The sequence below is a fragment of the Chaetodon auriga genome, chromosome 18 (assembly GCF_051107435.1).
Source record: "Chaetodon auriga isolate fChaAug3 chromosome 18, fChaAug3.hap1, whole genome shotgun sequence".
In the NCBI taxonomy this organism is placed as follows: Eukaryota; Metazoa; Chordata; class Actinopteri; order Chaetodontiformes; family Chaetodontidae; genus Chaetodon; species Chaetodon auriga.
In genome coordinates this window covers 10,128,746-10,142,419 of record NC_135091.1, presented here as the reverse complement: position 1 = coordinate 10,142,419, position 13,674 = coordinate 10,128,746, and the positions used below count along the sequence as shown (strand labels likewise).

The 13,674-nt window shown below is 41.5% G+C and overlaps 1 protein-coding gene across 1 annotated transcript in view; it reads left to right on the top strand.

The window, feature by feature from the left end:
• fig4a (FIG4 phosphoinositide 5-phosphatase a) overlaps window positions 1–13,674 on the top strand; it is a 45,527-nt gene that overhangs the window by 22,779 nt on the left and 9,074 nt on the right. Inside the window, exons 17-21 of the mRNA XM_076756247.1 lie at window positions 2,580–2,718; window positions 4,896–4,954; window positions 5,086–5,233; window positions 5,572–5,655; window positions 8,846–9,044. Coding sequence (XP_076612362.1) covers window positions 2,580–2,718; window positions 4,896–4,954; window positions 5,086–5,233; window positions 5,572–5,655; window positions 8,846–9,044 — 629 coding nt within the window. The remainder of the gene's footprint in view (window positions 1–2,579; window positions 2,719–4,895; window positions 4,955–5,085; window positions 5,234–5,571; window positions 5,656–8,845; window positions 9,045–13,674) is intronic.

The following is a 13,674-nucleotide window of genomic DNA, read 5'->3' as shown; positions in this document are numbered from 1 at the left end:
CGCCCACTCCCCTAATTCCATATCTTATGATTAATACTGGTTTATAATCTGTCATTTTCAATATGCGTTCCCTTTTAATTTTTCCGTATTCAAAATCCAACTTTCAAAAACTCGTTTTATTTTGGAATTTCCTTGAATAAAATAAATGTTCAGAATATTTAGACAGACTCCTGGAAATGGTCCACCACCTCATGGTCTTGTCTGCCATAAAGCAAACTCAGCTCTGATCAGTCCTATATTGCCTTTTTTAGATAACTTGCTCCATCTTTTGAAATACTTGGTGTGACTTTGCAAGTGAAAGATGTGACCTAGCACATTTTACATCACAGGCTGGATAAATAAAAGCTCACATTGTCACATCCTGCATCGGTAAACAGCATGTTCAAAGCAAGTTCCATGACATTTGCAATGTTTTTATTGAAACGCTTGAATTTATTGCCAACAATTGCAAAAATGTATATTTGGAGGACATTTGTTTTCAGGTATTGTTATCAGGAGAAATTTTTTGAACGGACAACTGATGTTTTCCTCTCTCCTCCAATGTGCAACCAGGATCTAATTGGCAATCAGTGCTTGTTAAAGTGGGTTTGCTATGCCTGCAATTTGGATTTCAAATAATTCGAAATGACACCCTGGCTTGTAGTTTGATACAGTGTGCCTTTGAAAATGTGCATGGGTGCACACAAGTGTTTTCACGACACACTAGTGACTGTTCCACATCAAAGGGTAGCATTTGTAGCCCCAGAAATGAAGAGTAAGGTTGTGTACTTTGTATTAAGCCAGGAGTAATAGAGCTGTGCAACTTGACCTACTAAGTCGACCGCCCTTCTGTCTCTTTGCTTTCACATCTTGTCATTCACTTTGTTTTGAAAAATGGGATTGGTGGTTAGTTGGAGATCAGATCTGGGAAAGTAGCAGATTGTTTATTCAGACTGAAATGTCGAGTGAGAGAGACTCATATAATACAGCACACACACTGAGAGACTGCACACAAGTACTCAATATTCCTTGAACTGCACACTCAATAATGCCGTGACCTCTATCAGGTCTTATGATTTTAAGTGCTTGACCAAGATGACTGTTGCCCTGTTGCTCTGCACTTTCTGCAAGGCACTAAAGGAGAATATACATGTAGGAACAAAGAAAAACTGTATGTGTATGAGGACCAGCTAGTGTCTGCTGTCAACCTGCCCTTTTACCAGGACCCACAAAGGACTGTATCACCCAAAAATTAACATCTTAGCAAAAAAAATGAGTTCTTGATATGCAGTTTTGATAACAGATTCTGCACTTGTGTGCAAAGTTGGTGATTGGAGGCCCATTTTAATAATGAGAAAACAGTATGAAACAGTGTTGTGGTTACTCGGAATAATGCACAGACCTTTACTTCTAGTGGCACCATGAGCTTGAAATATGTGCATTTTAATAAGATATTTCAACAACTATTGGATGGATAATCATGAATTTGTAAACCCTTAACTTTTCATCTAGGTCAGTTTCATTGTGATTTGGTTTATGACCAAATACCTGCAAAGCTGATGCCCATCAGCCTCAGCTGTACTTCATGTTTAGCACCAATTAGAATAATGTTAGCATGCTAAGACACTGGCTAAGATAATGATGGTGAACATGGTAAACATTATACCTGCTATCCACCAGCATGTTGGCGTCATCCACCCCTAATAAATAAACCACTTCTGTGAGGTACTCTGTTACGTTCTCAGACATGTAAGCGTTAATAAATGCACACACACATATACAATACATCCTGCTATATGCTTTGCAGCCTCTTCTGTTTGTTTTGATGAGACCAGACGGGGGAAGTGCTCTGAAATTTGTACCGTGTGCACAGTAATACATCTTGTGAGACTTCTCTTGTATGGGTACGTTATGTATCTTATGCAGATCTTCCATAACTCATATCTCATATCAAATGAATCTCAGGCTGACAATTACTGAAAAGGCTTGGTAGCAGGCTTTAATAGAAGCCAATTTAGCTTTTAATTCTCTCACGTGAGTGGTGTAGCATGCACGGGGCTTTGCGGGGGGGGATTAAAAGGCACCGAACTGCAACATGTAAACAACTTGCCACATGCTGAACCCTTACAGAGATTATCTCCACACACTCCCATCGGCAAACATGTTCAAGTGTTGTGGCTAAAAGTGTTTTTACTGGGAAGATTCCTGTTCATGTGAAGAGGATGCATGGTAGAGTTCATCTTTACCTGTGATTCATTAATTGGCACCTTTGCAGCCTCTCCTCAAGGGGAAGAAGTGTGGTTTCAATTGTTATTTATTGGCAGACAAACTTATTTTTCCCATTTGTGATTAATCTAGTCTTTCCTAATTAATCAATTAACTGTGTGGTCCATAAAAATTCAGAAAGCTGTGAGTGATGACAACTATCCGAAAGCCTAAATCTTCTCAATTAAATTTGATGTCATGAACAGATTCACTTCCTTGCCTCATTTTAGCCTTATAAATTATCTCTTGTACACTTCCCAGGCTTAATGCCTTTATGTTCCGCATTGTATTCTTCTTTATTTCTTTCCTTTATTTTGTTCGCTGTGCTTCACCAGATGCTGACAGACAGGATGCCATCAACCTGTTTCTCCAAGTCTACCAGCCAACGGAGTCCAAGCCGCACCTGTGGGAGCTGCCCACTGACTTCTACCTGCATCAGAAGAACACCATGGCCCTCCTTCAAGACAGACGCAGGTAATAACACACACACTTGTACACTGACTGCACACGCATATGCAAAAAATCTCAACAAGAACGCACTGCACTTACATAAACATACTTACATCTGAATATAGAGAATTGTATGAGAAACTGTGTACATACATGGGAAATGAAAACACACACAGACACACACAGTACCTAATTCAGTTGCTCTTAATGTTTGTGTTGATTGAATACCTCAGCGGGAAATCACTCACAAAGATTAGCACCTGCACCAGTGTTTCTGAAAAGGGTTTTTTCAAAAGCCCAGGCTGTGGTGGGATTGTTCACGTGAGCGTGTGGGTGGATTATTATGTGACTGCCTTTGTGGTCATTTCTTTTGATTGCTACCAAGGCTCCTCTTTGTCTGGGTAAGGATCACAGAGCTTTGGCCTTGAGGTGTAATTATGCTATTCTGAGGTTTGCTTACCACCACAGCCCAATATGTTGTTCACATTACTGCAGCCACCATATCTAAACAGGGTTTATACCAGGGGTTCTCAAACTTATTACTCAAAGGTCCAAATCTGATTTTGTTCAAAGTCAGAGATCTGGAATGATTGGCCATAATAAAATAATATTTAATCAATTCATTAATGTTGAGATTGAGCCAGCATGAAACCCAGGCAGACAATGCTTAGACAGTTAGTCCATGTTTGCTTTTCACTCAGACAAATTCTTACTCACTACATGCACGCTAGCTGTAGACATTGTGTACTAGAGAACTTGAGACACATTCTGTGTCCGCGTTTTAGGTCAACAAGCGACATTCTCTCCAGCAGTTAAAGTCAATGTGAAATCAATGTCAGCCGCTGGGAAATCAGCCTTATAAAAACCCACATTCATCAGGGGACAAGATCGCTGTGAATGATCTCTGGCTACGCTGTATATTCAACGTCACTGACAATTTGTTGATCGATAGAAAATGTGTTCAGAAAAGAAAATGCTGCAGTCCTCCCAGCTGGTGTCTAAATCACTTCTCACGCTGGATTCAACTGGAAACACTCTAGTTGTTAATCCAGTTACAGTCAGATCAAGTGTAGGTAGTTTTCTTTTGCTTTTGATTTGTCCATTTGCACATGTCCCTAGGATGCAGTGCGGTGAGCTCTCAGGGCCACCGTACAATTTTCTGTCCCAGCTTTTTTTTTTTTTTTTTTTCCTCACTTGGTCCGTCCTTACTCATGACTCAGTACTGTTTTATGTATTTCCTTAGATTTCATCAGTTTTGATCCACATTAATTCTGTCCTTGCCATTGTGTGCATGTGTGTGGGAGAGTATGAATACACAAGTTGTTTTCTCTCTATTATCTTCATGCTTACATAAGACGTAGACCCAGTTCTCTACCCTAATTCCCAAAAAATTGGGGCGTTGTATAAAACCCAAATAAAAATGGAATGCAATGATTTGCAAACCCTTTTCAGCCTATATTCAATTCAACGGAGTGCAAAGACAAGATATTGTTCAAACGTGCGGGTACCAGGCTGGCCTGTGTCTGCCCGGACTGTTGAGCTACTGAAGTCGCACAAAACTTCATCACTTAGTGTCCTTAGTTCCCAAATGCTCCCTGAGTGTTGTTAAAAGAAAAGGTGATGTCACACAGTGGTAAACATGCCCCCGTCCCAGTTTTTTTGGAACATGTTGCAGACATCAAATTCAGAATGAGTGTGTATTTACAAAACATAATAATGTCAGTTTGAACATTAAATATTTTGTCTTTTTACTATATTCAATGGAATATGTGTTCAGAAGAAATTCCAAATCATAGCATTGTGTTTTCATTTACATTTTACGCCTTGTCCCAACTGTTTTGGAATCGGGGTTGTGCATGCCACAGGTTTATGTTCCCACAATGGGCCAAGGTAGGTCAGCCATTATTTCCATAAATTAGAATGGCTGGACCTGAATTCAATTCAACAGCCACATACTGCGCTTTTGCTCTCAAACCCCTGTAAGTGGCACATCACACACTAAATCGTAATCAGTGCATTCACTCAAATTGGTCACATTAAATAAAAGGCTGATGTATTCCGGAGTTTTACAGTCGGTGGTCCAGTCAATTTTCAAATCTAGGTTATGTTAAGTCCCAGGAGAGCCAATGTAGCCTGCAGAACACACCAATCAGTGAGAGGTTTTCTGGGTTTTAACACGTCTGTATCTTGTGCGTCTCCAGCTACACTTTGTGGTGGTCAGAAGGAATCTTGTCCTCCCTTCCTGTTCCCTATGATGAAGGTATCTCCTCAACATATGATATCTATATAATATCTGCAATATCCTTAATATGTAACACAAGGTTGACAAGGTACCACCATACTTTTGATGTCGTGTAAACGTTGTGTCTGTGTGCTCCTGCGTGGACACAGTCCCCTGTGAGGAGACCATGAAGAAGGTCAGAGTGAAGAGGTTCAACCGCTTCGATGAGAGCATTGACATCTACACAGAATTCTTCAAACCTTATGAACTTACCTCCTTCGATGACACATTCGGCATCGCTATGACCAACTCTGCAAGGTGAATACACACACACACACACACACACACACACAAACATGTAATATACATACAAAACCCTTTACACAGAAGAGATTTTGTTGAGGGACTTAACAATAACAAAAATTGGATTTAGTCGCAATCTACAAGCAGAGACATTGTTTGTATAACTTTCTATTGTGTTGAAGTTATTGCTTAAACGCTGGTGAAATGTTTGTGCTGATATTGCCAAGTCGACCCAGTTTTTGTTGATGAGAAAGACCCCTGTTGAATAATGTATCAAACACTCATTAGCCATTATTGTCACAGTACTGCAGGGTGTCAGCTAATGGCTTTCATTCTGATTTGTGTTCATAAAGGGAATTTATGCCCAAGACGGTCGGAGTGGATCCAAGCCCATTCACAGTTCGCAAGCCAGAGGAAACAGGAAAATCAGTGTTGGGGTGAGTTTTACTGTTTTATGGTGATTTTTTTTTTTTTTTTTTTTGGATGAAATAAATCCCATGTCACTGTGCCCTCATACACACAGCTTCATTTGACACTGTGTTCTCAGGTAACCAGAAACAAGGCCCTGTCCCTTTTCCTGTCATTGTTTAGTGTGTGTGTGTGTGTATGCATGTGCCTGCATCCTGTTTGAAATAGCTTAATGCAGAGCTTCTCCTGCTGCTAGCTCATAATTGTCTCCACATGAATTCAGCACACCATGACCACTATGACACTGCACCTGATGATCTCATGTTCTGAATTGCGTCAGTGTTTTCCTTTAATGCTTATTCTTTATTCTTTAAATAGATCCTCATTAACTTCCACAACGTGGTCCCTAGTCTTCCTGGAGCCCACACAAAAACAGTGACAATAAATAGAAACAACAATCACATTGAATGTACAGAACAAGACTAAACAAGCCAAATATAAGGATCAGGGAGTAAGTGACTTTGACACATATCAAACATAAATACATGAAAAGGCACTTGAAAAATAATGACGATCGTGGCTTTCAATGAAAACAAAACTCACAAATAATAACTAAAGTAACATCAATGTGCGATTCATTAATTTTTTCATGCGTGGCTTTTTGAGAGAAAATCAGCTTTTGATCTGTCTGATATTGGACAATACTTCAAACAGAAGTAGCTCTACAGAGAACAGTCATCACACACATACTTGTTCCAGATGACCAGTGCTCACTTCACATCCCCATAGTAAGCCATGATAATCATTAGCGCGTGTTACGTCTTGTTACGACTGACATTGTTCAGTCACACCTGGAGCACTGACCAGTCATCTGAACGAGTGCTGATGGCAAACATCTAAAAAAAAAAAAAAAAAAATACTCCAGCTTTCACAGAATAGAGCAGCCAGATAAATTCTTCATTGTTTGTTGCTAATGTGTGCCAGATGCATTTATTAATTTGTTCATTCTTGCAACAAAACAAAACTGAGTCATCTGCATACATAACTATGTCGGCATTTGTAAGAATGCATAATACATCTTTGATAACAATTGAAAACAAGATATTTTGATCGTGTTGGTGAACGTGAACGACCATCACAGTGAAGCTTTGCAACAAGACTGCTCTGGTCAGTTGCTGCAGTAAAATCTAAGAGCACAGTCCCAGCTAGTTTCCTGTCTTCCACAGGTAAGCAGGTTCATTGGTAACAGGTGATAGTATCATGATTGACGAGGTTCACCACTGTGTGAACACATGACTGTATGAAGGGTATTACTGCATGTAATAATGGTATTTCTCAACTTATAATGAAGGCTTTAGTCTAAAAAGAAGCCTAATTCCTGGCGTGCATCAGACCACTGTACATATTTAATATCACTCACTAATCAGTGGACTCCAGACTTGTGCATTTTAGTTTTTCTTGTCACATTATCGCTCCTGCATCTCACTGCCGCTGCCTGTGAACACTGCTCATGCACGTCCGTGAAAATATGATCAAATGGAACGTGAATCTGTGACCATATTAGTTCAGTGTCATTATTCATGTCTTACTGTAGCGCGACTGAAGTGCATTCCTGAACAGAAAATGCAGCTCCGCCACCATGTTTGACAGTGCTAAAGCATGAATGCTCTCTGAGGAACAGACTCTGGATGTCTCACGAACCTTGTTCCTGAGGCTGCTTTTGTTTGGTAAAGCTAAAGAGTTAAGAATGAGACAAAAACAAACCTTTTAGAAAAGAGATGTCAAATGTCGATTTTTGAACTGCTGAAAAAAATTTGCTTGAAAATTCCAACAATTACAATTTCACCTGACTTTCACTTGGGAAGTCAGTGAAAAACCGCACATTTTTCTGTAGAGTTTACATTTAATACTGGAGATTCATCTTTGCAGCATAGGCGTCAAGGTTGTATCAGTCACTCCGTTTGTCTGTTGAAAGGTACAGTACATCTGACTCACTGGCTCTGAACCCGACAACATCACATGTGCACACATGCTTACAAACGCAGGCACACACCACATCATCCATTTCACTCAGCTCTTCGCGTCCACTCATCCATTTTCTTAGTCACTTTCGAAGCTCTCATTCTTTCATGTGTCCTCCCCGCTGGTCTTGCCTGGCATATGTCCAGAACAGAAGGCAGTGGTTTGAGATTGAGACTATCCAGACTGTAATGAAGCTCTACTTTCCCTGCTTGTTATTCTGTCACTACTCAAAACTCCATTAGTGACCACAGGTGAAATTATTAAAATGTGGCTACTGAGCTTTACTCTGAGCTTCAGCTCTCTGCACCACAACTAGATATCTAACCTCATTTTTGAAAAGATAACATGAATGCGTGACGATGAACTGCAGGCCATTACAGTGTATAACAGAGCAATGGTGGATTTTTGATGCCAATACCAACATTGATATCAAGAGTTTAAAGCATCTGTCAGAGATACTGTAGATCGGCCAATATTCTTTTATATTTTCACATCAACACATAGCATAAGCAGACGTTTATGATAGGGGTTTGAAGTTTGAAAAAATGTGTTTCTGTGTCTAGATTACCTCATGCATATATTTGATGTTTCTGCACTGCATTTTCTGCCAATTTATCGACTCTCTCACCATCAGATTAATAGTAGAATGCAGCCAGCTTTCACAACAACGTTCTTGTTCGCCAAAATGGGCATTGCCCAGAACGGTCCCCTAACAATCAAAGTGCAGGGCCCTCTCTGGCTGTTCTTGCAGAAGCGAACACGTGGGAGAGGGAGGAGTTTGGACTGGTTATGAATACTTCTGAGTGATTACAGAAAACATTTTGTAACAACACTCAGTGACTCAGCCAGGCTTTTTTTTGGCAGGAGTGGAAAAAAATTGGAAATTAAAATTATAGTTGCAGAATCATGGGGACACTTAAGACATCCTCTGTAGAAGGATGATGGGTTTAGTTAGTCAGGGTTCTTTAGGGAGGAGTTGTGGAAGTACATGTTGCCACTGCTGCTGTGGTGGGAGGTATAATCTCTTGAAACACTCCAAAGGTCCTGCTGCTTGCCTGAATTTTAAATGATCCACAGTCTCATAACATAAAGATACAAATATTCTTCAGAATTATATATTGCAGCTAGCTGTGCGCCATTGTGCATGTGTGTATTTAAACAGCATTGATCTTTGTGCATGTTTGTGGATTTTGGCAGCAACAAGAGCAGTAGGGAGGAGACACTGCTCCAGAGGAAGACTGCGGCCAGCGCGCCTCCTCCCCCGAGTGAGGAGGCCATCAGCAGCACGTCAGAGGACGACTCAGAGGAGGACCGCGACGACGACGGATCCGTGTCCCAGCGCTCTACCCCGATCAAACTGCTGACAGAGTCTGGCGAGAGCACGCGCACACAGGAGGTATGAAAACACAACGCGTCTGATGACCTGTCTGGAGATAGATGTACATGTTCAAAGACAAATGTGCACATCAAGGAAAGACATTTCCACTGCAGCATGGAGATACACAGCAAGAAAACACAAGCAAAACAGAGTCTGTATCACTTTGGCGCCTTATTGTTGTTGCCTGTTGTTATTATGGAAGAAATAAAGCAGCCAAATCATCACATTGAGATCCTCTAACAATTCGAGGATATGTAATCTCGTCTAAGGACCTCAGGGAACTGCCGTTGCAGCTCAGGCTAGATTGATGCCACCTTTTTGAATTTTGGGCCTCACAAGCATTTTGCATTCCAATTTGGGTATGTCACCATAATCGTATTTTCTCCTCCTCACCTCCCTGGAGTCCTCCAGGGGAAATTAGTTCTGTTTTCTGTTTGCGTCATGCGAAAGAGTAGACGTCAGCTTAATCAGCCTCAGTGGCTGGGGTTTCCAGGGCAGAGGGTCTAAACTGTTTGGGTCCGTGTTCATGTAGTTTGAGGGAAAATAAGAGAGACGTGTTTATGTAATATGTTGCTCTCTCTTTGAAAGTGGCCTTTGGAAAGCTGGTCAGCGATGAATGTCTGAATAAGCCTCTTGATGCTGACTGGTATGGCATGACTCAGACATGAAATGAAACACTAACTTTTATTTAATGACGTTTCAATTCATACCTAGAGAACAAAGGATTGGTTGACAAGTTTACATTTGTGTAAGATTTCTGAGATTTGTACAAATTTTCGATTTTTATATACAAAAAGTTTGATTATTTCCTCACTGAAGATGACTTTTAAAACAAAAAAAATCATTCTCAACGCAGCAGCAGGCAAGAGTTGAACATATGTAATGCAAAACCTTCCGCCTCTCTCTCAGCTGCCTCGTTATCACTTCGCTAAGCCCCTCCAAACAAACCCACACATTCGAATGCCCTGCAAAACCTCACGCCTCGCAGGGTTCACTCTCCCCGGCGTGTGCCTCACCAAGATCCCGGTCCCTCTCGCTGCAACTGGTGTTCTCAAAGACGCCCCTCCAGCGCTTCAAAGCCTCGGGCTTCAGAGACAGCTGCGACTCTGTCTGACAGTGAGATAAGAGGCTAGAACACCACGCACGCACGCACACACACACACACACACACACACACACAAACTACTGTTCCCACTCAAAAGTTGTTCTCCACTGTTGTAATCATGCCTCTTTCTTACTCATCGAATTGCAATATGCTGGTTAAAGTGGATTAGAAACCCATTTTTGGTTGGAATCTTATTCATTTGACCTTGACTAGATATTTTTTCTTGGCTGTTGAATACTTTTTACAGTAATTCTGAAAGTTATAACATCATGTGCACAGGAAGCGTTCTTCATGAAACCAGCCTGACATGTCTGCAGCTCCTTATGCAGCACACTCATTATTCAGCCCAACAAAACCAGGATTTTGGTTGGATTTGATAGGAATATTACTCCTTTCCATTTCTTGTGTTCTCCTATATTGCTTTCATGGGAAATGTAGCAGAATGATCCGTTCTTCTATTGCTTCCTCCTCAAAGGCCCAGGTATGATTAAGTCGTGTATGTAGGACATGTGCGCTGGGATTTGGTCGGATAATATATGGTCACCTGCAGGTGTCTTGTCTGCCTTCATTTTTTGACGTCTCATTTAATGTCCTCTTTGTGTTTCTTCCAAAGGTTGATGTGAAGGTCTGAGTCTGCGTCGACAATATCAGGGCTTATTTTTAGTTGTTTAGCAAATGTTTTCTTGTTTGTTGTTTCGCATCCTAGCCACAATGTCTTTTCTGTGGTTAATAGTCTGTAAAAGATCTGCTCTCTTGCTGTCATCTGTGATTTTGTCCAGCTTATTCATTTAAGTCTAGAACTAGTCAAGAGACAGACAACATTAAAGGTGTATTTCTTTTTTTGTTTTCTTTTGGCCACTTGGCTTTAAGATGGTATTTTCCCATTTACAGATCCAGCAAAGATAGAGCAACATCAGGCGTTTCTCTTCGCCTAATGAATAAAAGTCCAATATTCACTCTCTGTTAAGTGCCATTTTGGTCTCCACCAACTCCTGAAGGACATATCTTTAGCAGCTAAAAGCTCCAGCACATGCACCAGCTAGTCACTAACAGCTGGCCTCTGTGGCTGGAGACGAGGTTGGTGTGAACCAAAACAGTGAAGCTGCAGGCCAGAAAACCAAAACTGGGCTGGAAGATGCTAAAACTCTGCACAGTTGGGTAATATTTCTCCGTGTTCGTCACTCGGAGAGACACCTTGGACATTACAGGGATATTAAAATCCATAGCAGTGGAGCTTTAAAGTTTTCCACCATCATTCTGTATCATGGTATTCGTTTTACTAATTTCAAAAGAAAGAAAGCTTCTAGACTAAACATATCCCTCTGGGCGTCATCCTTTACTCACATCTTATTCCTATTTTTTCTTACCTGGGCTGCTGTATATAGCTCAGTGCATGCTGTGATACATACATACCGAGCACAGCGTACGACAGGTGTATGCGTCATCACTATATTGGTATCTGTTTCACGCCCCAGGTGAACTGGTTAACATTCTGGTTCACGTCTCCTGTCGACCCAGATTCCATGCCACAGCATGAAGAAAGAGCACATTAATCAGCTGAGGTAGTAGGTCAGTGTGTCAGGATGAATCAGATGCACCAGGAAATGACTCTTGGAATTTCTCAGTTCATAAGACTTTCATGATGCATGAGGAGCCCCCAGTGAAGTGTAAACTCGATTGCCGCGGCCATAATTTTACTACACTTACAGGCATTATTTACAGCCATCATGACAGGGGTGAGAGGACTCTCTGTCCTAATATGCATACATAATGACTGATTCACTCTCATTCAGTAACATTTCCAAAAGATGACTGTTTGTGGCCACAGTTCCTCTACAGTGACTCTGCAACCAAGCAGCCCTGTGAAAGGAGTTATATTTCTTCCACAGTTGATCCTGACCTCATTTAGTGCCGCCATGAGGTTGACATTTGTGCTTTTGAGTGCAGCGTCTCAGCAGTTACTGGAGAGATTGCCATGACATTTTGGTACAGACGTTCATGTTCCATATTAACAGTCCAAGATGTTCCTGTCTGCTTAGTCTTTCTTTGCTTGGATCGCTTTTGATTTGATTACTTTCTTCCCCCATTTTTAGTTCTCACGACGCTTTTTGTATTTAGTGTAACATTTGAGAAGTAGGTATGAATTGAGAAGAGTTACACCACAGCCAGGAAGCAATTAGCTTAGCATAAAGCAGTGTTCCCCAAAAATCACAAGGCACACCACCAAACAAAAATGTCACAAAAAGTGTATTTATTGAAATATAATGAAAATCTAGTTTACTCACTCAGTGTGAAACCTGGGCCTGTTTAGTTGAACACAGAACTGATATTCTTGCAGGAATTGAAGAAAAGCACACGAAGATTTCACCTGATTGGTGCTCTAAGCCTTCAAGCACCAATCAGGTGAAATTGGATAAGCTTCCACAGCACACCTGATGATTTCTCATGGCACATTTATGCGCCGCGGGACAGTGGTTGGGAAACACTGGCATAAAGACAGGAAAACAGTGGGAAACAGCTAGCATGGCTCTGTCTACAGGTTCACTGTATCACTGTAAAAGTGTTTTGTAGAAATTATCTAAACTATGTACATAATGTTTCTCAGTTCCCATCTTTGTGAGCATTGCAGCCAAAAGCTTGTAGGTGTCAGCTGCCACTCACCACAATGATGGAGACTGAAGATGCCACAAAATGGGCTTTATCTTTCTACACATCAAGAAAAGGATTAACTTAGCAGAGAATGTGTGCATGGGAACTTTCAAAAGGACCATTTTTGATCTTCAGAGTTAGAGGCGACAGCTCTCCCTCCCGCTTCATCCATCTCTTTCCCCTCCTGATTTATGATGTATTTTCAGTAAGTTTTCTGTACGTCTCTGGTCTGTCTTCTCGGGGCCTTGAGCAATGAGCCGGTCATGAATATTTCGGGCTGGACAGCTAGCTCACGTGTTGCGAGCACACGCTGGCTCGCGTGCGTCTCGTGTCGCTGCCTGCGAGCCCGTCCCTGAGAATGGATTGCCAGGGTGCCAGTACAACACAAAACTGTTGAAATATTTAAACATCAGATCATTACGCCGTTTGCCATGTAATTACACATGCTCATTTCATATTCCCCTCAAGATGGCCGTACGTGCGCCCGCATGATCATGGAGAGATTTGCAATGCGTGTGGGTGTACGTATATGCTCGTGTGTGTTTACGCGCTCGTCTGTGCTCTCACATGCCGTATGAATGTGCGCACGCTGCAGTAGGTGTGTGTTCCCATGTACTCATGTGCTGCGTTTGTGCGAGAGGCTCTGTGTGTTTTTCTGATTTCGCCTGTACGCCTGTGTTTGTGTGTGTGTGTTCACAGCTGCTGTTTCTTGGACATGGTCCTGGAACACCCTCATTTGTTCTCCCCTCCCTGCAGATCAATACAAATACAGTGAAAATTGAATGCATTATGTAGAGGGTAGTGTCAGAAAACAGTCACAGAGAATAGTGGCATAGCTGACTGCTTTACGGCGACTCCTGTTACATAACGTGCTCCCTTTGTTCTGTGGACGGT